Here is a 23766-nt window from a genome sequence, read left to right on the forward strand (position 1 = left end):
TCCCTCCCGGGTGATGAGTGTGTCTGTTCAGAGGAACTTGGAGTTCCTTAGCTATGCTTGCTGGAATCCTTTCAAAGCAGTACTTAACTGCAAGTACTTAAAAGGAACTTTGATATCTTGTTGTATTAACAGTAATATTTTGGAAGAAGTGGATGTTACAACATTTAAGCAATGTTTGTTTAAATAAGTCAGAATTGTTGAGGCTTTTTCTTTCAATCTTTTTATTCTTAACCTAATATTAGGTTTTTTACTATTTTTACTCTTGCTTCCTTTTTCTCCAGTAATTTAGTGTGACATTTTGAACCTCAGCTATCCTAGATCACTTAAAACTATGGACAGCAATTTAAGAAAGATTTAATGAGCACAGTCTGTGAGCTGGTGGATGCTGTGAGTGAGGCACTGAGCCAGGTGCTGGGGCTGTAAGGTGCTGGATGGGCAGCAGCGACCCTGTGCTGTCTGCTCTGAAACGTGGCTCTTGGCTTAGATATTGGAATAAAATATTTGCATAACTTTGTGGGTTTGAGGTCATGTTTCTGGCAAATTTCTGTAATCCCCCTGATTATAAGAATAATCCTCATATGCATTCATTTTTATATATATATATATATATATCAGACATGTTGTGCCTACCAGCTTTCCCTAAACGTTGGGAGTTCTTGGCTGTCTCAGTGGCTCAGAGCAGCCCTTAACACACAGCTATGCTGCCCTTTATTTAGCCAGGTGGTTCTTGATTTGTCTTTGCTGTGTGAGCAAGTGCTGGTAAAGAATAACAAACAATTTTGTGAATAATGGAAGAACTGAGAAAAAAACCAAACAAAAAGCAAAACAAGGAATTTTAAATGCAAACAGAGGAACATACTAAAGGAATAGCCCTAGTATTCACATCTTAAAAATTAGCATTTTGAATTAAACAGCATTTTTTGGTGCCTAGTTACCTTACTGTTTAATCAGTTCAACTTACTGAATATGCAAGGTCTTTAACACCCATGTGCTGTGCCATTCACAGCTGGACAAGATTCTAAGAAGTCACGGCAACATGTTTCTGCATTTTGTCGTGCACCTCCAGCCAACACAACTTGGATTTAATTTTTTGAAGGAATTTATGCTGTTCTTCTGGATATAGCATTCTGTGTGTGAAAAAGGCATGCATGTGTTCTGGCCTGTCTGCAGAACAAACAACTACTCAGATTTTTACTGATGCCTGAAGGCTTAAGGAATTTATTTTGAAAAACATGACAACAACCAGCATTCTGGATACAAGAACAGATGAATTCTGGTGCGCAGCAAGCTGTTTCTCAAAATTCAAGTTGTATCAATATGTTAAAATCCACTAATCAAAAGAATATGGAAATGATCATGCAGTTGTTTTCTGCTGAATTTTCCAAAATAATGTTTTAGATTGAATAGTCACTTAATCTTTATTCCATTCTTTATAATGCCAAAGTACATTTTTTTTTTCAATAGAAAAAAATAACCAGAAGTTGTTTTATAGAATAGTAGCAGCTTTTGCATGGGATTGCTGCAGACTTTAATCTCAGCCAGTTCCAAAGGGTTAACTAGTGAGTTTTTGTTATTACTGTGATTCCAGCATGAAGCTGTGTGGCATTGTCAGTGTAATGTGCCATTTTGTCTTTCCCCTTCAGCCACAGCCTAGCCAAGTGCTGCCCTTGTCTGTCCCCTAAGAATACTTTTCAGGTGGTGGCTGAGGTAACTTCTCCTTTGTTTTCCAGGAGACTTGAGATTTGGGCAGGTTTCTGTGGTACTTTTCAGCAGAGCACTCGTGGGGTAAGGTCTAGGTGTGTTACTGGGCTGCAGTTAGTTGTTGGCTACAGATCTCAAAGGAGTAACAGTAATTTCAGCTCATTCCAATTATTCTTTTCCCTTATTAACCCAAGAATTTTGGGGAGACAAATGTCCACATTCTGTATTTCTGTAAGAGATTGAAGCAGTGTTTGAGCTCAGGTGTGAATGTCCTTCTTACTTTATGATGAATAACTGTGAACATGTTTGGTGCTGCAGTTAAAGGTTATTAAAGACAATGACATCTTGTACAGTTGAGCAATATTTAATTATAGAGTTCAGCTCCAAGTGTATGGAAAGACTGTGTTAAACGTCTTCCCTCCCAGCTTCTGAGTAGGCTTATTCCATCCCACCAGAAATAACTCAGTGGTTTAATAGTCCCATTAGTAGTTTGGTTAACAACAAAAGTCTGAGCACAGCTAACTGTCAGTTGTTCAGAGGTGTCTTGGTTTTATCAATAAAAGGAAATATGGGCAAATAAAGGTTACTTCTCTTTTACACTGTTACTCTGTGGTTATCTGAACTCCTCCAAAATTAGTGGGAGTACTGATGACCTGGACATTAGCAGTAGCATGAGTTCTCCTGTGCTTGTTGCACTGTTATAAAGGCTGAGCTATAAATGCTATAAAGGCTGTGAAGGCTGAGCTGTCTTGTAGCAGAAGTGGAGAGGAGAGAAAAAGGAACCCTATTGAAAGTTGCAAGGCAAATTGGTGAATTCCTCTTTTGATCTTCATCACTGCAGAAAAGTTCCTACTTTCCATCTGTTTATTTCATTCATTTTCCTTTGCATCTTTCTTTTACAATTCTTCTAAAGCACATACACATATATAAAGGTCTGCCCTTCATTTATTCTTTTGTCATTGTTTCCATTTCACTTTCCCTGTGTTTCATTCCTGTATCTTTCTTGTTTAGACCAAGTGGAGGATCCAGCTGGCCGTAGCAGCCATGTAGGACCCTTCAGGAACCTGATGGTAAGTGCACGTGTGTACTTATGCTCAGGCTTCCACCAGGTTCTGTATTCAGAGGCATTTCTCCCCTCCTGCAGGCTTCAGTTCGTTCCTGACCTCTGAAACAAGAAAACTAAGACAGGCCTTGGACTACTCATTGATACCCTTTATATCAGTAGTAGGTTGTGTTTTTATTGGAAATCTGCAGGAAGAAAATGATGCAAATCTTCCAGGTTTATATGGATTTTTAAAGCACTTTGAGAACTCATGTGAGAAAGTCTATTAACAGCTGTTAAATGTCTTCAAAAATTTCTGAACTCCAAATATATGAAAGCTGGGAGAGCATATTAGTGAAGTATCACCTATTACTGTGTTCTTAAATTCTCTTCCTGGGCATGTGCTGTTGAATGGTTAGGACCATGAAATTGTGCATCTGGGACAGTCATTTTCATGTTTGAGTATAGTGAATTCTTTGAAGCTTTTCAAAGAAAGCTGCGACCTAGAATATTAACTAACTAAAGCTGGTAAAGGAGATCATCTACAATGGTTTGGTGTCTCTCATTGATATGTGTCAGAAATTGATCTGACACATCTGAAATGTTGTCTGTGCACAAGAAGTTTGTTCACTGTTCAGAGAAAGGGCAGGTCAGGTGCTGGGTGAATTCTCTCTTCAAATGCATCAGTGCTCAAAGGCCAAGAACTTGAAACATCTCCAGCTGTATCATGGAGCAGGTTACATCATGAGCAAGTTGCATCTCTTTTTAGGACTGGCAGAACTTGCAAATTATCTTCTTTCCATCAGTAGCATAAGGTATGTGACATAATTGCCTTGATTTTGTGTGAAAATCCTGCTATTGATTTCTCAGATTATAATTGGATTTGAGGTACTATACATTTTATATTCTCTCTGGATGACACTTTGAAACATACCCGTGTGCTTTAGCATTTGGGATTTGTGTGGATGCCTTTTCATACTTTAGTTCACCCTTGAAAGAGCACAGTATTGTTAGAAAAAATAATTAATTTGGTCTTGGTTTGAAGACTTTGACAGTAACCTGTTGTTATGCTGAAATTCAGGGCTACTGTAGAGTTAGATGCAGAATTGCCCTGTGACTTCATCTGCAGTACATTGGACACTGCAGTGGGGGGGGAAAGTGTCTCTGAGCACGTGCCAGGTTTGGCAGGTGAGGGGGGCCTGTGCACCAACCTTTTCATTCTTGTTCCTAGTCTCACCTGTCGAGAGACATTAATCAAGAATTTTGTTGGTTTTAGGTCAAGATACTGATAGTGGTCTTCAGATGATAAGTGGTCTGCAAAAAGGTTGAGAGTTCTTAGGGTTCTAGGAATTAGGTATGATTTGTTGTGTCACCCATAAGGTGTATTGTGATGTATGGTTGGTTCCTAGGAGTGTGTTGAAATCTTATATTTCCACTTCTTCCCTAGAACTGGAGCTGTTGGATTGTGTTATTGTACATTCCCAGAGAATTTCAAGTGACTTGGGAGATACTTCTGGAAACTTTGATATCCTTCATACTCAGATCTTGGTAGTGTTGGTTGTAATTATGAACATTAGAGGTGCTGATAATAAAAAAATGGTGTTCAAATTGGACTTTCAGTAGCTTGTCATGTAAAGAAAGATGTGCTTTAACTTCTTAATGCCTATGTGAACACCCAAATATGTGCTAAATATTCTGATAGTTGCAGGTGTTTGGTATAAAAGCAAAATTTAATGTTGCATTGTTCAAACAACCCAGTATCAGTCCTTTATGGCAGGTAAGACATGGGCATCATAACAATAATTGAGGATATTCAGAGAAAATTGCTAGTTCTCTTTAGGAATGATGTGTGTGTCTTTCCCAAAGGTGACAAAAATTCAGTCTGAGTGACTATTGTCAGGTTATAAGACTAAAATCTGTTAATTAGATAAGAAATTCAGAAAGGTTTATTACATGCATAAATCTGAAAGACATTGGAATTTGGGGATGGCCTATGAAATCTGAGCTCCTTGAGAGGAAATATAGATAGTTATTTATTTTTTTCAAATCAAAACAAGTGTTTCCTTTTAAAGCTGAGTCTGTCTGAGCTGTTCTTTTGGGGCGGGTATGTGTACTTGGAACTTCTTGGAACAGAGGAGCATTTTTTTTAAAGGCATTTCAGTTTCTTGGCTCAGGATGTGAAAAATATTTTCAAGGGGTAAAAAGGAGGAGTTTGTTGACAGGATTGTGACGTGGAAGAATGTGATTCTAACTAGGAAGTGGATTTAGGGCTGTGATGGACATTTCTGATCAGAGGGAATGGGCAGTGTGTTATAAAGTAGTGTTTTGTGTGTTAGAGGGGGCAAAGGAGGAGTTTGGATTGCTGCTTCTGGACAGCTCTTCCCAAGAGTTGTGTGTAGAACCGTGCAGTTTCACTGGTGTTTTCTGTATTCTGTGTGAGAGTACAGTCTGCATTGAAGTGAATGAAAATCCATAAACTTTCGTTTGTTACTACACACCCCATATCATAATTTCTGTATGTTATAGGCCTGAATCTATAAGATTAATGGCAAAAATTAGCAGTACTTTGTAATGCAGTGGGAAATGAAGTTTTCAGTGTGTTTACCTCTTACAGTACTGGTCAGCTCTTTGCATATAATGCCCTTTTGTGCTCATCATCCTCTGCAACTAATACATGCTGCTTCATTTTGCTAACAGAAAGTGACAACTTGAAAGTGGTGTTTGTGTCAAACACCATTTCATCATTTTCTGTTACCCAGTTCCATCTCATTTGGTTGTACTGCCTTTGCCCTGTTGGTCAAGCTCATGCTGCTTTCAATCTTCTCATGATGTTATTACTTCATTGTTTTTATCATAACTCTCCTCATCATTCAGAATGTTTCTACAACTAGAATAAACCTCTATGGGTTTCTGTTTTGTAAGGTCTTCCAGTTAGCATTAGGATTAATAGTATATGAAGAGATTTTCTATTTTCCATATACTTCTCTGAGATACAGGAATTTAGTGGCCATATTAAGGCATTGGGTAACTGCATGATGTGAGCTGCTTAACCCTGGACAGGTAGTTTGTTCTTGCTTTGAAAGTGAAGAAAGTGTTTCAGTGTCTGAATTTTTTTACCTGAATGCTGTCTGTTCTCCTAATCAGTCATTTGTATTCCTCAGGAAAGCAGGGACTCTACAGGAGTTTGTTACACTCCAGAGCTGAAGGTTTAAATCTGCCACTCATATATGACAAATAAAAATTGTTAAGCAGGAATAATAAATGCTTTTTTCCCACTAGGAAAGAAGAAGACTCAGGAAGGTAAAAACAAGGGAAAGAAGGCAGCAGAAACAAAACAGAAAAAGACTGATTTGGATTCTACTTCTGCAGATATGAGGGATTCTAAAGAAGGTGAGTTCTCAAGTGTCTTACTTTTTCCTTCTATTTATCTTTTTGAATCAAAGGATGCTTGTCATGTTTAGTACATTAGCAGGTTATCTTGCTGTAGCAAAGTGAACATGTTTGTATCGTTTACCCCAATTGTTTTACTAGTTAGGAACTTGGCTATTAGAAGCATGTCATTAAATGTACAACTCTGACCCCAGGAAAAACTAATGTGCTGCAAAATGTAGACATAAACCCAAACTCCTTAGAAGATAATAGCAGAGCAAAATCCTTATTCTAGTGTATTTGGAGCTTAGTTTCATGGTCATTATTTATTGCTAATTAACAAAGTCCACACCAAGGGGGAAAATACACAGTATTAATTCTTCTGACTCATAACTCTTCCATTCCTTCCCTCTGTTGTCCCTTCTGCTTGCACAACACTTGCACCACTGTTCAGGTGTCTTATGGTCCAGCTAAGGAATGGAGAAGGATTTTTTGCTCTATTATGTACCCACTTAGGCAACATTGTGGGGATTGGCAGCAAAGGTGTTTTCCTAGAATCATTGCAGAATCACTGAACATTCTGGGTTGGAAAGGACCTTAAAGCTTATCTTCTTCCAATCCCCTACCATGGGCAGGGACACCTTTCACTAGACAAGGTTGTTCAGAACCCCATCCAACCTGGCCTTATTTCTTCAGCAATGGATATACCTGAGAACAGATAGGTAGGACTTGCATGCAGGAAAACATCCATCCACATGAGTAAATAAATGAGAATTGGTGATATTGTCTTGGCTCAGGAACGTTGGATATGTTGTGCTAGAGGAAGAAAGGTGTAGCATATCCTGAAGTGTTTGGTAAAAATATCTCATGCTTTTCTTTATTGCACTCTTGTGTCCCAGCTCATAAAGAGGAGGATGAAACGCCTTCTGTTTCTGCTGTGCTGTCTCTGGAACAAACAGCTGTGATTCAGGAAATGGTAAATCAAGATGTACTTCCAAAGCTGATGATCCCCAGTCCAACCAACGAAACACAAGTGGTAACTGAAGACAAACAAGGAGAAGCAATAAACTGTGCATCAGATGATTTAGATGATGATGAAGAGGAGGATGAAGAAGAGGAAGATGAAGAGGAGATAGAAGATACCAATATGCCTAGAGAAAATGCTGGAATGCCTTTGATATGTGAGGAAAAGTTGGACTCCATGGAAGAACAAAAGAGTACATCAGAGGAATCTCCAGAAAGCTCTCCAAAGAAAAAACTCGTGGTGAAAATTCCAAAAGCAGAGGGGGAATCCAACGGTGATGTTCAGGAAACATTCATGTTTCCTTGCCAGCATTGTGAGAGGAAGTTTACAACAAAGCAAGGACTTGAGCGCCACATGCACATCCATATATCCACCCTGAGCCACGCGTTCAAGTGTCGATACTGCGGGAAAGCCTTTGGCACTCAGATCAACAGGCGGAGGCACGAGCGACGCCACGAGGCCGGGCCGAAAAGGAAACCGTTCCTGACACTGACCTCGTCACAACACCTGGATAATGTTGCTGATAACCAAGTCATTGTGGATGATGGTCTTAAAGATGACCTGAATGTTTCCAGTCTTGTGCAAGACTCTGTTGTTTTGGATTCTGAGAAAGTTTCCCAGGAAATGTCAAACTCCACGTTTGCTGAGGAAAATAAGGAGCCCAAAGAATTGCATCCATGCAAATACTGCAAAAAGGTTTTTGGTACTCACACCAACATGCGGAGGCATCAGCGTAGGGTTCACGAGCGTCATCTTATTCCCAAAGGTGTCAGAAGAAAAGGGTTCTTTACTGAAGAGCCACCTCTCCCGACAGAGCCAGCCCCAGCAGTCCAGAGTGTGTACATAGCGAGCACAGAAATAGAAGAGGAAGGTGAAGGAGATGATGTCTACCTTATGGATATATCCAGCAATATCTCTGAGAATTTAAATTACTACATTGATGGTAAAATTCAGTCCAACAGCAGCACTAGCAATTGTGACGTGATTCAGATGGAGTCCAACTCTGCAGACTTGTATGGATTGAATTGTATAATCAGTCCGGTCACAGTGGAAATTTCCACAAATTTAAAGGTTACACAGACACATGTGAATGAACCTCCTAAGGAACCCGCTAGCAGTGGGAGCAGTGAATCCAAAAAGAGAAGAACTGCCAGCCCTCCTCTTGTACCAAAAATAAAAACTGAAATAGACCCAGAACCTATAACTCCTACTAGTTCTTTAAATCTTCCTCTTAGCATTTCAACAGAAAGCTTACCTTTTCATAAAGAAAAAGGGGTTTATTTGTCGTCAAAATTAAAGCAGCTTCTTCAGACACAGGACAATAAGAAGATAACTCCATCAAGTGAAATCCCTAAAATAGGACCTTCTGTTACATCATCATCTGTTTTGCCTCCAGTATCCAGCAGGTTTAAAAGAAGGACCAGCTCTCCTCCCAGTTCTCCACAGCACAGTCCAGTGCTTCGAGACTTTGTCAAATCAGGTGAGGGAAAAACTGTGTGGAATGATAATGTTCGGAGTTCAAAAATGCCAAAGTTAGAAAGCCACAGCAACTCACCTGCTTGGAGCTTGACTGGAAGAGAGGACAAAGAGACTTTGAGCCCTCTTTGCTTTGAAGAATATAAAATATCGAAAGACTGGACAGCAGCTCCGACTTTTGGCAATGTGTGCAACCAGCAGCCATTGGATTTATCCAGTGGTATGAAACAAAGGTCTGATGTCAAAAGCAAGACTCAGGTTCCCTGGGAATCTGTTCTAGATCTAAGTGTGCATAAGAAGCCTTGCAGTGATGCTGAAATTAGGGAATACAAAGAAAATTCCACACATGCAACGTGTAGCGGCGTTAAGAAGAAGAAACCCACCACTTGCATGTTGCAGAAGGTTCTGCTGAACGAGTACAATGGGACGGAAGCAGCCCCAGACAGCGCGCTGGGCACGGACAGCGCCGCCAGCCCCAGCAAGGCCCTGGAGCCTGAGGCAGAGCCCGACGTGGATCCCGCGCTCTCGGCGCCGTCTTCCACTGACACTCAGCCCCTGAGCTCCGCCGCTTCCCCCGTGCCACAGGCGTCTGCTGCACCTGCCGTGTGCCAGCTGCCTCCGTTGTTAACGCCCACCAACCCCCCGTCCCCGCCGCCCTGCCTGCCCGTGCTAACAGTGGCCACCTCACCTCCCCCACTGCTCCCAACGATGCCCTTACCGATCCCAGATGTCTCTGCCAGTGCCACTAACACTTCCTCCTGTCCCTCGCCACTCTCCAACACTACTACCCAGTCCCCACTACCAGTTCTTTCACCTACAGTTTCTCCTTCTCCATCCCCTGTCCCTTCTGTTGAACCTCTTATTTCTGCTGCTTCACCTGGCCCCCCTACACTGTCTTCCTCATCTTCCTCCTCCTCTTCCTCCTCTTTCTCATCCTCTTCCTCCTCATCGTCTCCATCTCCACCTCCTCTTTCTGTAGTTTCTTCTGTTGTTTCCTCTGCTGATAACCTTGAAAGTTCTCTCCCAATAATAAAACAGGAAGAAGCTGAAAGCGAGCAGCAGAAAGCGAGAGAAGATCCTCATACTTCAAGTGAATCAGGAGTAGTGCAGGAAACGTTCAACAAGAGCTTTGTGTGCAATGTCTGCGAATCACCTTTTCTTTCCATTAAAGACCTAACAAAGCATTTATCCATTCATGCTGAAGAATGGCCCTTCAAATGTGAATTCTGTGTACAGCTTTTTAGGGATAAAACAGACTTGTCAGAACATCGCTTTCTGCTTCATGGAGTAGGGAATATCTTTGTTTGTTCAGTGTGTAAAAAGGAATTTGCTTTTTTATGCAATTTGCAACAGCATCAACGGGATCTCCATCCAGACAAAGAGTGCACACATCATGAGTTTGAAAGTGGGACTTTGAGACCCCAGAATTTCACTGACCCTAGTAAGGCGAACGCAGAGCACATGCAGAACCTGCCAGAAGATTCTTTGGAACCTTCAAAAGAGGAGGAAGATGAAGATCTAAATGATTCTTCTGAAGAGCTTTATACTACTATAAAAATAATGGCTTCTGGAGTGAAATCTAAAGATCCAGATGTTCGTATGGGCCTCAATCAACACTACCCAAGCTTTAAACCACCTCCGTTCCAGTATCACCATCGTAATCCTATGGGTATTGGAGTTACTGCAACAAACTTCACAACCCATAATATCCCACAGACTTTTACTACTGCCATTCGATGCACAAAATGTGGAAAAAGTGTTGATAACATGCCTGAGTTACACAAACACATACTGGCTTGTGCATCTGCTAGTGATAAAAAGAGATACACACCTAAAAAAAATCCAGTACCCCTCAAACAGACAGTGCAGCCTAAGAATGGCATGGTGGTTATTGCAGGGCCTGGGAAGAACGCCTTCAGACGAATGGGTCAGCCTAAAAGACTCAATTTCAATGTTGAGATTAGCAAAATGTCCTCCAATAAACTAAAAATAAGTGCATTGAAAAAGAAAAACCAGCTTGTACAGAAAGCTATCCTGCAAAAAAAGAAATCTGCCCAGCAGAAGGCAGAACTGAAAAATAACCCATCTGAGACGGACTCTCACATCTGCCCCTACTGCAACAGAGAGTTCACTTACATTGGGAGTTTGAACAAACACGCATCATACAGCTGCCCCAAAAAACCCATCTCTCCCTCCTCCAAAAAGAATTCTTCCAAAAAAAGTGCAGCTTCTTCACCTGCAAACAGTGACAAAGGCAGCAACCAGCGCAGGCGAACAGCAGATGCAGAAATCAAAATGCAGAGCACTCAGCCTCATCTGGGCAAGACGAGAGCACGAACCTCAGGACCTGCACAGCTCCAGCTCCCCTCTGCCTCCTTCAAGTCCAAACAAAACGTTAAATTTGTACCTTCCATGCGATCTAAAAAGCCAAATTCATCTTCATCGTTGAGGAACTCTAGTCCTGTAAGAGTGTCTAAAATGTCCCATGTTGATGGGAAAAAAACTAAGGTGGTTTCTAAGAACAATTCCTCTGGAATCTCCAGCAAAGCGTCGCGGAAATTGCACGTCAGAATACAAAGGAATAATAAAGCTGTTTTGCCAAGTAAATCTGCTGTGGCGAGTAAGAAAAAGGCAGACAGGTTCAGTGTAAAATCTAGAGAGAGGATTGGAGGACCAATCACACGGAGTCTGCAGCAGGCAGCAAATGCAGAAGCAGCAGAAAACAAAAGAGATGAAAGCAGTACAAAGCAAGAACTGAAAGATTTCAGGTAAGCATTTAATTTGAAGTTGAAACAACCCAGGAACAGGTTGCTTGCTGTTTTGCTTGCTGGTCTTTTTTTTTTTTTTTTTTTTCCTTTTTTTTTTCTTTTTTTTTGTCCTTGTTTTTTTTTTTTTTTTTTTTTTGAGTTTCTCATGCTTAAATAAAAAAAGAAGTTGCATTTCCTAAAACATGGATGAGCAGCTTACTGATGCTGAGGTATGATGTACATACTTGATGCATTTTGTCATGTCATGAAATTATACACGGTTTGTATAGAGAATGTCTTTGATTATAAACTGAATTGAAAACTCTGGAAAAAAAATGTCAATACCTGAGTGCGAATAAAGTTAATGTCATTAAACTCAATGTTATTGAAGACACTGACCTTGTATTTGGTATCTGACATCTAAGGTAGCCCAGGATCATTCTAGATTTATTTATGATGGTTCACGAAGTTAAAAAACATGACTGCATTCTTTACTCACTAAAATAACTTGTTTTGGTTTGTAATAAAAAGCATTCTCTGCATATATATATATATATGAAAGAAACAAACCATGACCAAATACTTCAAAAAATGTATGTGCATACGGACTGAGATCATAAAATACTTAATATAAGGGAAATAGACATGTAAGAAAAGTTACATGAACATGTAAATTTGTTAGAAGTATCATGCTTTTTATGTTTCACTATAAAACTTTATAATTAAAGTTCTATTTCTTTTTGAGAAGAAGCATTTTAATCACAAAAAAGGGTAATCCTTCAATAAATAAATAAAAATCTTAATCTATGTGCCTGAGTCCCGATTTACGTCTTCATGTAGTCTCTCAAATCAATAGTGTATTTTGCACAGTGTTTATAACCTTTGGTACCTTGCTCCTGCCCTGTTTTTCTTGGAAACAAGCTCTGATTTGCTGAGGAAAATTTCACAAAGCTCACTGGTAATTAAGAATTCTTTTGGGGTTGGTAATTGCAGCGCCTGGCTGTGATTAACACCAGATTTAGGGCCAAGGGTAGGGTTTTTTTAATCGAAGTCATTACTAGAGGAGGAGGGGGAGCTGGCAGCCTCTGTCAGAACAAGTAGAGCAGGATCTGTTCATTGTCAAAATCCAAACTGTTCACAGCTTGTGTGTCTTACAGTGAAGATCTCTGAGGTGCAAATAGTGAGGAAATACTTTTTAAAGTAAAAGTGTTCAATATAGCAGAATTATTCCCAAGTGCTGGAGGGGAATTTGTCTTAAAATAATCCATACCCAAATTAGGATATGTTGAAGGAGAAAAATGTTATTGGAATTTGGAGACTAATGGTGTAAAAATGCCTTTTAGGAACAAGAAATGTCTACCAGGCCTGTTCCCTTGGGACATAAACATCTTCATGTTAATTCTCATCAGCTGCTCTCTTAGTTATGTGTGAAACTATATTTAAATGATGCCAGAACAGATCAGTAGAAAAAGAAGCCAAAACACCACATCTTTCCATCTAAATGAATCATTTGACCTTAGGCAAAATAACCAAGTACTTGGAAATGGGTGCATATGGGAATTGTTGAGTGGTATTTGGGGAAATAACAATTGACCTGGGGCAAGGTTTCCTTGGCTGGCTCAAATACCGTTGGTTTACTTTGGCTGCTTGGAGTCTTTATCGGTTTAACGAATGGTTACACCAGGGAATTCTTTTTGTCTCTGAAGTAACTTTCATAAATCTAGATTGTCTACTCGCATTCTTTTTATATCAGTTACACAGTATGAAGAATTTTTCTGCCTTCATTCACTAATATCAGCACAGTTTAACTTTAGTTCTACTCTATGTAGGCACTATTGGGTTTTGATTTTTTTTTCCAGGAAATCTTAATATTTTTTCAAGACTTGCTTCATGTATATTTGTCTGCCAATTTGTTTTTCACCTTTCCGTTTTTCTCTGTAAACATACTTGTTCACAAATTGTTTTGTCATTTATCTTCACTTTTTTTTTTTTTTTTTTTTTTTTTTAATTTCTATTTTCTAGGAATCTCCTGTAAAAACAAAACAAAAAATCCCTTAATGCCATGGTAGAGCTGTTGCATGCTCATCTTAGGATAAGCACTATGCCAAGGGATGTGAAATCCAAGCTTGTGAAACTCGCAGAAGCTGAGTCACAACCATAAATTTGCCTTCAGGCTTCTTGCTCATGCTCAGTGTCAGGCCTAGATTTTCTTACTTTGTGCTTGACACACAGGATGATTCAGATTAAAGCAAAGTACTGTTAAACACAAATGAAATCCCACAGGAAATCATCAGAAGAAATAGTGGGATTAACTGAACCAAATGTTTTGCTCTTGATTCTGTCCACACCTTTGTGGATGGTGTTGGGCAGTTCAGTTTCTGTGCTTGGCAAAGCAGGTTCCTTCAGCCTGCCCAGAAATCAGGGTAGATTCAGGGCCAACAATTGCTGCACTCTGGTGTTTTTGTCATGTATTGGGTCTCTTAAAGCCTTTTGTCTAAATGAGTCAGTAGAGGCCAACCTAGCACGGCAGAATTACCTTCCCACCTTCTCCTCACTTTCTGAGTCTTTTAGATGTCCAGTATACAGTGGAAAAAAGCCTGATTTGGATGTTTTATGGATTTTCCAAGTGCTTATTTACACATGCAAATAAAACTTTATATAGCAGTGATGAATTTCTAAACACCAGATATATAATGGATGCAGTGTATCTTTTTATGGATAAGAAGGCTAGAGCAGGGCTGCAGACCTGCATATTTTGAAAATGAAATATATAATTATTCTAAAAGGTTGTACACCTCTAATTTAAGACAATGAATTGGTCTATTGTTCATAACAGCTTTTTATGGAAATACTGTTTGTCACGTGTTCATAGAACTTTCACGATTAATGACAGAATGGATGGAAAGTGACTAGTTTCTTTATACAGACACCCATTTTATTTTTTATTCTTAAAAAGTAATCTACCTCTTTTAAATTTGTAGTTTAATACTTGTTTGGTGAATTTGTGCCACTTTAACTTTCACTTTCACTATCATTCCCATTTTGTTACATTTCTGTTATGGGGACTTTATGTTGAAATATTGTATAAAGCATTTGTAGCAAGTTTAAGAAAATAAAATATTTAAAATTATTTAAATTGTTTTGGACACTTCAATTGTACTATATGTGATTTACATTTTACATTAATTTCATTTTGTTTTCATTTTGGGTTGTTAATCTTGGAGCATGTTCTTGTATTAAAGTTTGCTGTTAGGTATATTGTTTCTTCTATTGGAGAGTGATATAAAGATTATTCTAATGAAAACATTAAAAATTGCAATTTGACATAAAAGTGGGGTTGTCCTTGCTTTTGAATGCTGTAGCTTTGCTGGAGGGCTGTAAATGCAGGTAAGAGCTGAAGAGGGACTTTCCTCCTCCACGTGCCGTCCATCCTGTGCCGTAAGTTCCAGTCGTAGTTACGAGTCCGTGGTGTTGCAAGCACTTAATGACCAACCAGATGGAGATATCCTGATGGAAATATCCTGACACGTTTTCTAAAACCAATAAAGTAAACTTTTTAAAAACTCGGGGGAAACTTGCCTTTTGTGTGGAGCGCAGATGTGCCAGGAACGATGAAACAGTGTTCATCCAGGAGGAGCTAAAGGTGCTTGTATCCTTCAGTTGTGTCCCCCTGGTTCAGTGACATGAATTTATACCAGATGGCCACTTCTGACTTAGCTTGAGGATTTTAGGTTTTAATTGTGGACACAGCTAATAAATTTAAACTATTTGAATTGAAATTACATACACTATTTTAACTTCTGATACTTTTCTAGTTTTCTGATACTGTATTTTTCTATTTTTATCTGCTTTGAACTTTTTAAATAGTTCAATAAGAAAAATACATGCAAAGATATTTTTTTGGCTCTTGAGAATTTTAGAATGTTGTATTCCATGACCAAGATGTGTGTTCTGCCTCTTGCAGTGGAGCTGGAAGCATTCTGTCCATATTAGTGGGGTGGAATAATGTAACATTGATAAGGCTAAAGAGCATTACAGCAATCAGTTCCTTCACATGCTTCCAACTAACCCAGAAGTAAGTTACTCTTTTATGTAGTTGTCTGTTCAAATTAATGCTTCTGTCTGAGTAAGACTTTTTGGGAAGAACTCCCAGTTTATTTTTTCATAAAAAATAAATGTGGGATGTCATTCCTTGAACGTGTTCTGTCTATAACAACATTTCCCCTGAATTTTAACTGATGGGGGAAGATCTGGTGGAATGATGCAGAGGTTCCAGCATTGTTCATGGAGTGCTTTTGCACTCACTGCAGCTTGGGATTTGCACCACAATGGAAGAGGTGAATCCTTAGTCTACTTACAACAGCAATTGAATAAAGGAGGTGGGAGGAAGCCACAGTGAAGGTTTCAGTCTTGATTAGGTTTTACTATATTTACCCAAGGGAAAACATTGTTTTCCATACCCAGTGTTGTATTTGAAGGTTTTATAAGAAAAAGGAAACATTAAAAAAAAGTGAAAATTCATAGTTTCGAGATTGCTGAGGATGGGACATAAACTTGATGCATTGTTTCCAATCCTTTACTGACAAAGGAAATACCACTTGGTGTTTGCTCTTGCTGCAGTATTTCAGTCACCTTGTAAGGGTTTATTAACCATGTCTAGCAGTGAGCTGATGGTGAGTAAACCAGCCCCATTCTCTAACGTCATGGCAGAAATCCTCTTGCCGTTTTATGTGCGGTTTCTCTGCTGGGATGTTAAATCCTGTTGGGTCCCAAGGATGTGCCACACTGAGATGTTCACCTGTGTTCACCAGTTGATCAGGGAAGTGCTGGGTGATGGAGATCTCCAAATGAGAGATGATCATCAAAGAGTTTCAGTCCTCAATAGGTGACTCATCACAAATAGAAATGTGCAGCTTTCATAGTTACTATTGCTACTGCATCTCATCTGCATAATTGAATTTCTCTGGCTTCTATAGCCGCCCCTAGGATCTGAAGCAACAATAAAGCTGTAACGTAGCCCACAAAGTGCTGACACGTCTTGAAATGTATCCAGACAGGCAATGAAAACAATTAAACTTGTCCTGTTTACAGAGACCAAGTGACATGCTGGGTGAGATCAAATGAGTGTCGATTTAATAAAAACAGCGATGCTGGAGTTGTGGAGAGGGAGATCTGACAGCTTGTGTTTACCTTTTTTTTGTTTTCCATTTTCCAGTTTGCTGGAAGGCATGGGAACCACCTTGTGGCAGCAACTGTCTGAGCTGTGTTCAGTCCTGGGTGTTAGAGGCAATCCAGGGGATGCAGCCAGGCCCCTCCTGCTCTGCAAGCTCCTCAGCCCTGGTGGGAGCTGCCCAAGGGGATTCAGGCTGGGGTGTTTCTGGTTCTCTGGTTTGTCAGCATTTTCTATTGCAAGGCTGTTATTTAAAATTCTTGTTTGGTTCCTGGTGATTTTCTCTGGGGAGATGTCATAGAGTTTGATGTCTAAATGTTCAATATTGAATGCAAATAGGAATAGCATTCACTTCATTTACTGTGGTTTGTGACTTCATTTCCAAAATTATGGGCTCAGCTCCAGGTTTTTACTGGAGTTGGGTTTAACCAAGGAGCTGAATTGCAAGAGACAAATAGGTTGTGAATGACCTTAAAAAGAGAACTTAGAAGACCTTACATACTAATTCTGGCTTTTATTTACTGAATGTGATCTGCGTGAGTCACATGATGATGTAGTTCTGCTCATGATGAAAAGGAGCTAAACAATAGATTTTGAACAAGAACATGCTGGTTTGGAGCTGAGCTTTTGTGGTAAGTCTATGATGAGAGAGGGGTGAACTTCCACATCTATTTAATTAAGCTGTAAAAAATAGCAGCTTCCTAGTGGAAAAAAGGATGTACCTTGCAGTACTTCACAAGAGCAGAATGGTGAGGGAAATATTTCACAGCAAGATGCAAATAAAACACTGTTAAATAAAGCATGGTATGAGTGTACGCTTAATGGTTCATGGCACACATCAAATGAGAGTGGGAATTGAATGTTGTTGAAGAGGGATTTTTTTTTTTCCATGTGTATGAATGAGTTGCTGCTATTTCCTAAGCTTTGTTTGGGATCTTTTTTCTTAAATTTAAGCCATGTCTTAGGATATTTTTAGAATGAAATAAATACTAAGGTAACAGACTGCAGCAGGAGTTGGTGCCTCTTTGTGCCCATCACTTACAGATGGTTAGCAAGGGTTAGATGTTTAAAATGCAAGTAGATTGTTAAGAGTGGGGATGGGTATAAAGCATCCAGCACGAGATTACTGACAGAACACAGGACCAGGAGTCCTGTGCTGCCTCTGCACCACTACCTACCTCTGACCCTCTTCCTTAGTAAAGAGGAAGCCATTGAGTCACCTCTGAGTGCTGCTTCCCACACATATTTCATCACTTTCCATTCTCATTTGCTGCATCTTTACTTCTCTTAGTAAATCTTTAAAAATGGTTTTGGTAGATCATACTTTTAGGGCATTCATTGGGAAAAGAGTACTGAAATCCTGCTTTCTGGATTTTTAAGATACAGGGCAGCAAAACTGAAACTCAAAGGGAAGCTTGAGCAGGCATCGAGTTGGAGGGAGGCTTTTTCTTAAGAGATAGGTAGCTGCTTCATTTTCCTAATTTATTCAAAGATTGAGTGGTTAGTGAAACATAATGTAATCAGCAACATGCACTTTGTATATATATATATATATAGATATATATATCTGTTTAATTTTTTAAGACTTCTATGTTTCATGAGCCAGACAGGGTCTCTGAGTCATGTTTTGGATGACAGCACTCCCAGAAACTGCCAGAGGGTTGTGAGAAATGGCTTTGGCTATTCAGCGGGTGATGTTCCATTTCTCTGAAGTACAAGGCTCGGTGTTCAGTCATTCATGGTGGTCTGGCACACAGCAGGTGAGCAGCAAAACTGAGACTTGCACCGCTCAGTGCCCTGTGTCAGTCAAAAAGAGTAACAATCTCATATCTGGGCCTGCTTCAGCAAAGCCTGCCTTGCTTCCAGCTGAGGGAGCTGGGAGTGGGGGGCTCAGCCTGGAGACACTCACGGGGACAGTCTCTCTACAATTCCCTGACATGAGGGTGCAGCCAGGTGGGGGGTGGGCTCTGCTCCCAGGGGACAAGGGGCAGGACAAGAGGAAGTGGCCTCAGACTGTCCCAGAAGCTGCCCAGGGACATGGTGCAGTCCCCATCCTGGACATGGCACTCAGTGCTCTGGGTGCCAAGGTGGGGACGGGTCACAGGTTGCACTCGATGGCCTTGGGGGTCTTTTCCAACCTCAGTGAGTCTGTGATTCCTTCTGCAGTTCAGGCAGCGCTGCTCAGCAAAGTTGAATGCCTGTGTAAATGCAAGGAGTTTTTCAGGGAAGTGATTTTGTTGGGAGTGCAGAGGATGGGCTTCCTGCTCAGGCATCTGAAGGCTCATTCCCACAGACACACCGTGTGTGCAAAGCCCCCAGCCGTGACTCAGTGGGGGAATTTATCCTTTAGGTGTCGAGATCTCTGCTCAGCACTGCAGTGTGGAAGGAGGTGGGAAGATGAGAAATACTGAATTCTTACATCACTGAGCTGCTTTGAAGAGCTTCACACTCAAACTCTACTGTCACTGGAACTTGAAGTTGTATTCTCCATTCATTATGGCAAATTCAGTATGTCACTCATTACCAAATCAAAAGTACACTTTGTTCTATGGTTTCTTTTTTATGTAATGAGATGTGCAGTACCGAGGGCTCATCCTTGTTCTGCTGCCCTCCAGCAATCCTTTTCAACTCTTTTGGTGTCACCATTTCTGTATAAAGCTAAATAAGTGATCCCTATGTGTGATGAAAGTTTTCTCATTCTGTTAGGAATGTGATTTAGTAGATAGAAATTTTTTATTAAATCACATTACCTGACAGTATAGAAAATGAATTTGAGTACTTCTATTTTTAATCCAAGATTGTTCACCTTTTGGCTTGCAAAATACTCTGTGCCACTTTAAAAGGGCAGGAAGACAAATTGCTGACATGATACTGTTCATCTAAATTTATAGGTGTACCCCAAGATTTCTTAAGTGACTAAGGCTCTAATCTCTGAGCTCAACTTGAACTACCTTCAGGGCAACTGATTTTCTGAAGGAGCTCAGAAGCTCTCTCAGTGCTGAATTCCTTTTAAAGTGGCTACTTTAGGTCACTGGTTGCTTTTGAATATGTTAAACACCATTTTAAAACACCATTGTAAAACACCATTTTACTTAAATAGTAAATTTTAATACATTAATTTTAGATTCCCCCTGGTGAGCTGCAGGCATGGTGTGAGATTTTTTTCCAGCAGTTCTTGCTGTTGGTTTGGTGTTCATCACCACAGTTCCTCGTGATCCACGGGGAGTGGAACTGAGCCAGCAATGAAGAAACTGAAACTGTGGAGCACGTGTGAAACAAAGCAATTTGTGAGTTCCTGTGGGGCAGCAGTGCTGCTTTAAGGGTTTAAGTTCTTTGAAGCACTGTGGCTGGAGAGTGCTGGTAGGTGTCTTCTTGGAAGTCGAGAATGCAAAGGATCTCAATAACAGGTTTTTCCAGTTTACATTCATGAAAGGCCTGACTGTAATATTCATGTTCTGGCTTTTTGCGCCATGTGAAGGAAAGATAAAATCCTGACGTGCTCCAGCTCTTTCCCTGCTTCCCTGAATAAACACACATAATTCTCCAAATAGCCACAGTACAGCACACTAAGATCCTTTTAGCTTTCTGCTGCTTCCCCATTTTCTATACAGTGAGTCAGGACTTTTCCATACAAAAGGAGACATCCCTTTCAACAAAATTCTATCCATAAACCTTTTTGTCTTGATAAATACTTTGTTTCACTGAAAGAGACAAACGAAGGTCTTTTACTTACTGGGTGATGTTTTTTATATTTTTCCAAGTCCTTGCTTTATATATTTACTTTCCCATTAAGCAATATACTGCTGCCAGAAAGTACATTTCAGTCAGGGTAGCAGGACTGTGGTTTAATCTCACTGAGAACAGAAAGCCCAGAAATGGCATTTATCCCCCCCCCCCCCGAACCTTCTTGCTTCCATTCTGGCCTGTGAAATTACTCAGCCTAATTCTGCAAAACCAAGAATTTGGGTTTAAACATCCGCATTTCTATTTTTTTTTTCCCTAGGCAGTCAATGATTTGTGTCAGCTTAGCTATTCTTTTACTTAAGAGTAGGAAACACTTGATAGAATATGTTCCTGGCATGCTTATTGTTAAATGTAATGTGGAATGTGTGTGTGTCTGAAATTTTGGATCATATCCTTGGGGTTATTTTAAATTTTAGAGTATAATCCTTGCAGGAAAAAAAATACTTTAATTGAGGTAAAAATGTGAACTTAATCCCCTGAATTTTTACAACATACTGCCATGATTTTGTTCACTGAATTTCCCTGGTGGGACTGGCAGCCACCTTGGATCACTCCAGCCTTCATGCCCACAAATACCATGGCTTATTTTTCTGGGACATTTCTAGAGAATTAAACTAGCAACTCAGGAGAATGTTAATTGAAGAAGTGTGGTAGAAGACAAGCTAATTTGAATAAAAAATCCCAAATGTATTTTGGGAATGTCTTACAGAAGGGGGTGTGCCAGGGTTTGGCATTTTTCCTGGCCTTTGAATTTGTGTATGCTGCTCATGGCAAGTCTCATGGGGAAGCCTGGGAAGGTATATGGAGCAGGAACTTGGTTTGGACAAATTAAGTATTCCAGAGACAATTTAACCTGTAAGAGTAATGCGGGTGGTGTGGGAATCTTTTCCTTTGTTCAGTCCTCTGCTTTAAGGCTGCAGATTTTCGGAGTGACCTTGGCAAATCCCTTTCCACCTGACTCCGTTCTGGATCTGAAAAACTGGGATTATGGTACTGACTCACACTACAAAACACTTTCAGATCTGAAGATGGAAAACTTTAAGAGCTGGAATTTAGCATCTTTTTAATTGTAGGGAGTCTCACCAAATTGGGTGATTTATCTCTGCTAGTTTGGGTATGCCCTCAGTTGTGAGAGAGAGAGCTTTAGGACCTGTCTCCATGTAGAAAATAGCCTCATGTAACTTCTGGGTTAGCTTTAATTTATGGAATAACTGGTGCATCTACCAAACTAGTTTAGTTTTAAAGTCCTTAGTTGACAGAGAAAAGTTTGTGCACACAAGTCCTTTCTGCTACCTGACATTTGGGTTCTGGCCCTTTTTTCCTTCCAAGCAGAGTATATTTTCTGATGTTTTGGTTTTTGTTTTTTTTTTTTTTTTTAATGACTTTTTTTTCTGGCTAGCACTGTTCCCTAGCAATGGTTCTGGCAGAGCTGGGGTAGCCTGGGCTGTGCTGTTGGTCTGGGCTGTGCACAGGGGTGTGAAGGGCTGAGCCCTTGCCCCTTCCCATGGAATCATCCCTCAGCACCATTGCACAGGGTGGCTCAGAATTCCTGTTCTTTGCCTGTCTCCAGTTACCCAGCACTGAGATGGTGAAAGCAGGTGCAAAGTGACAGTGATAAAAATAGCAATTTCAATCACTGCTGCTAATGCAGCGGGGGGATCTCAGCTCCCCTCCCTCTCGGAGACCAGCTCTCCTTGCACACCCAGGAGTTTGTCAAAATCATCCCAACATCCCAGCTCTTCTTTAAACAGGCTCTTAAATAAGAGTTGTCCATCCACTCCAGGTTAGTGTTGGAGCAGAGGAGGGCCCTCATTCCTGGCAGCTTTGGCAGAGCAGACACAGCTGTGGTTTTGGAGCCTGGTTCATTGGGAGCACTATGGAAAGGCAGCAGTAAGAATCCATAAGGAACTCAATTTCATTTTCTATTTAGAAAAATATCCTTTTCTATCTCATTCCTCTAATCCTCAGCTTCCAAATAACAAGCCATGATCTATTCACTTTAAAGCTTGAGGAAATTAGGAGTAAAAAACCATATAATTCTGGAGTAGTTTGAGACCTTAAATCCCATCTCTTTCCACCCCCTGCCATGGGCAGGGACACCTTCCACTGTCCCAGGCTGCTCCAAGCCCCATCCAGCCTGGCCTTGGGCACTGCCAGGGCTGGAGTAGCCACAGCTTTTCTGGGCACCCTGTGCCACCCTCACAGGGAAGAATTTCTTCCTAATGTCTGATCAGGGTGTGCATCTGAAAATCTAGATCAGATTTTCCCTGATATTTATTCTCTTTGGATTTGAGCTTTTTAACATTTTTTTTCTTTAGGTTTCCCTGCCTCACTGCGTGCAAGAGCACACAGATGTCATTGATTCTAGAAGAACTTTAAGAAGTCATAATTAATATTTTGACAGAAAGCATTACTTACATGGAGACATTCTAAACAGAAATAAACTAAAATTTCCCTCTTCTCGTTATAGTAAAAATCTGAAGCCAAACAAACTTAACTTATTTTGGATATTCTGCTGTTTCCCTTGGTAACAGTCCTTATATGGAACAACAAAAATCTGGCTGTTGTTGACCTCCCCATTACCACTTTCTGGTTCTTCCACACTGGCTGAAGGTTTCAGGATTGGATTCACAAAGGCTGGAGTGGATGATTTACATAGAACAATAACAAAACTTTTGGCAGGCAATTTTAACCACCAATTTTAATTTGAAAATAATTGAATTGCTTGCTTTTCAAAATTTCTGTGGTTTTGGTTTTCTGTTGTAATGGAAAGTTTTGCACTTCTTTATGTCTAACTTGCAGTCACATTGTGTGTAAGGACAAGCTGAAATCTCCTTTCAAGGGTGTATATTGAACTCTAAAAATAACCTGGAGAGAAACCTGGCTTTTAACTTTTTTTAGACGTGTTGCTGTGTAAGAAAATGATATTTCAAAAGATGTTCCCTTGGAAGAACGTAAGTGGTTTGGTTTGGTCAGAATTTTGAAGAATTTGCCTTGAGAAGGAAGGTATGTAATTACCTATGGGGGTGCTCAGGTGTGAGGGAAAGCAGACAAGTTTGTGCATGAAAAAGGTGCTGAATTTAAAAACAAATAAGGGATTTTTTGGAATCTTTTAGGGTATGGAAGTTTGGCTTGGGTATACATTTGAACTGAGATTGTATGTCTAGAATACAGCAGAAGCAGTTGGACTTCCCTTGCTTTGAGTCGTGTTCAGGCTTTCTTCTTGAAATCACAATCAACTGAGGCAAAAAATTACAATTTTACAGTAAAAATCTCTGATTTTCACTTTCACTTTGGGACTCTTAATTTAAAATTTGAAGTGCAGTAAAGGCACTGCTGTGACCTGCACGTGTCCTTGTCGAGGCTGTCAGTGCAATAGTGACAGGAGTGTTTGACCTGGGGAGAAATGCCCAGATGTGGTATATGCTCTGGTAAAGTAAAATTCCTTTTCCAAAAACATGTATTTTAAAACCTGATGTGGACAGTCCTGAGA

The 23766-nt window shown here is 40.1% G+C and overlaps 1 protein-coding gene across 6 annotated transcripts in view; it reads left to right on the forward strand.

The window, feature by feature from the left end:
- PRDM2 (PR/SET domain 2) overlaps nt 1-23766 on the forward strand; it is a 63324-nt gene that overhangs the window by 37474 nt on the left and 2084 nt on the right. For 3 of the 6 annotated variants that reach the window (XM_053997438.1, XM_053997439.1, XM_053997441.1), the window contains exons 7-8: nt 6023-6133; nt 7012-11380. In XM_053997438.1, coding sequence (XP_053853413.1) covers nt 6023-6133; nt 7012-11380 — 4480 coding nt within the window. Of the gene's footprint in view, nt 1-6022; nt 6134-7011; nt 11381-13381; nt 14490-14721; nt 14975-16574; nt 17373-23766 lie in introns of those variants that run through there. The other 3 variants (XM_053997442.1, XM_053997443.1, XM_053997444.1) reach the window with 3 other exon arrangements.

The sequence above is a fragment of the Vidua macroura genome, chromosome 23 (genome assembly GCF_024509145.1).
Source record: "Vidua macroura isolate BioBank_ID:100142 chromosome 23, ASM2450914v1, whole genome shotgun sequence".
NCBI classification, from domain to species: domain Eukaryota; kingdom Metazoa; phylum Chordata; class Aves; order Passeriformes; family Viduidae; genus Vidua; species Vidua macroura.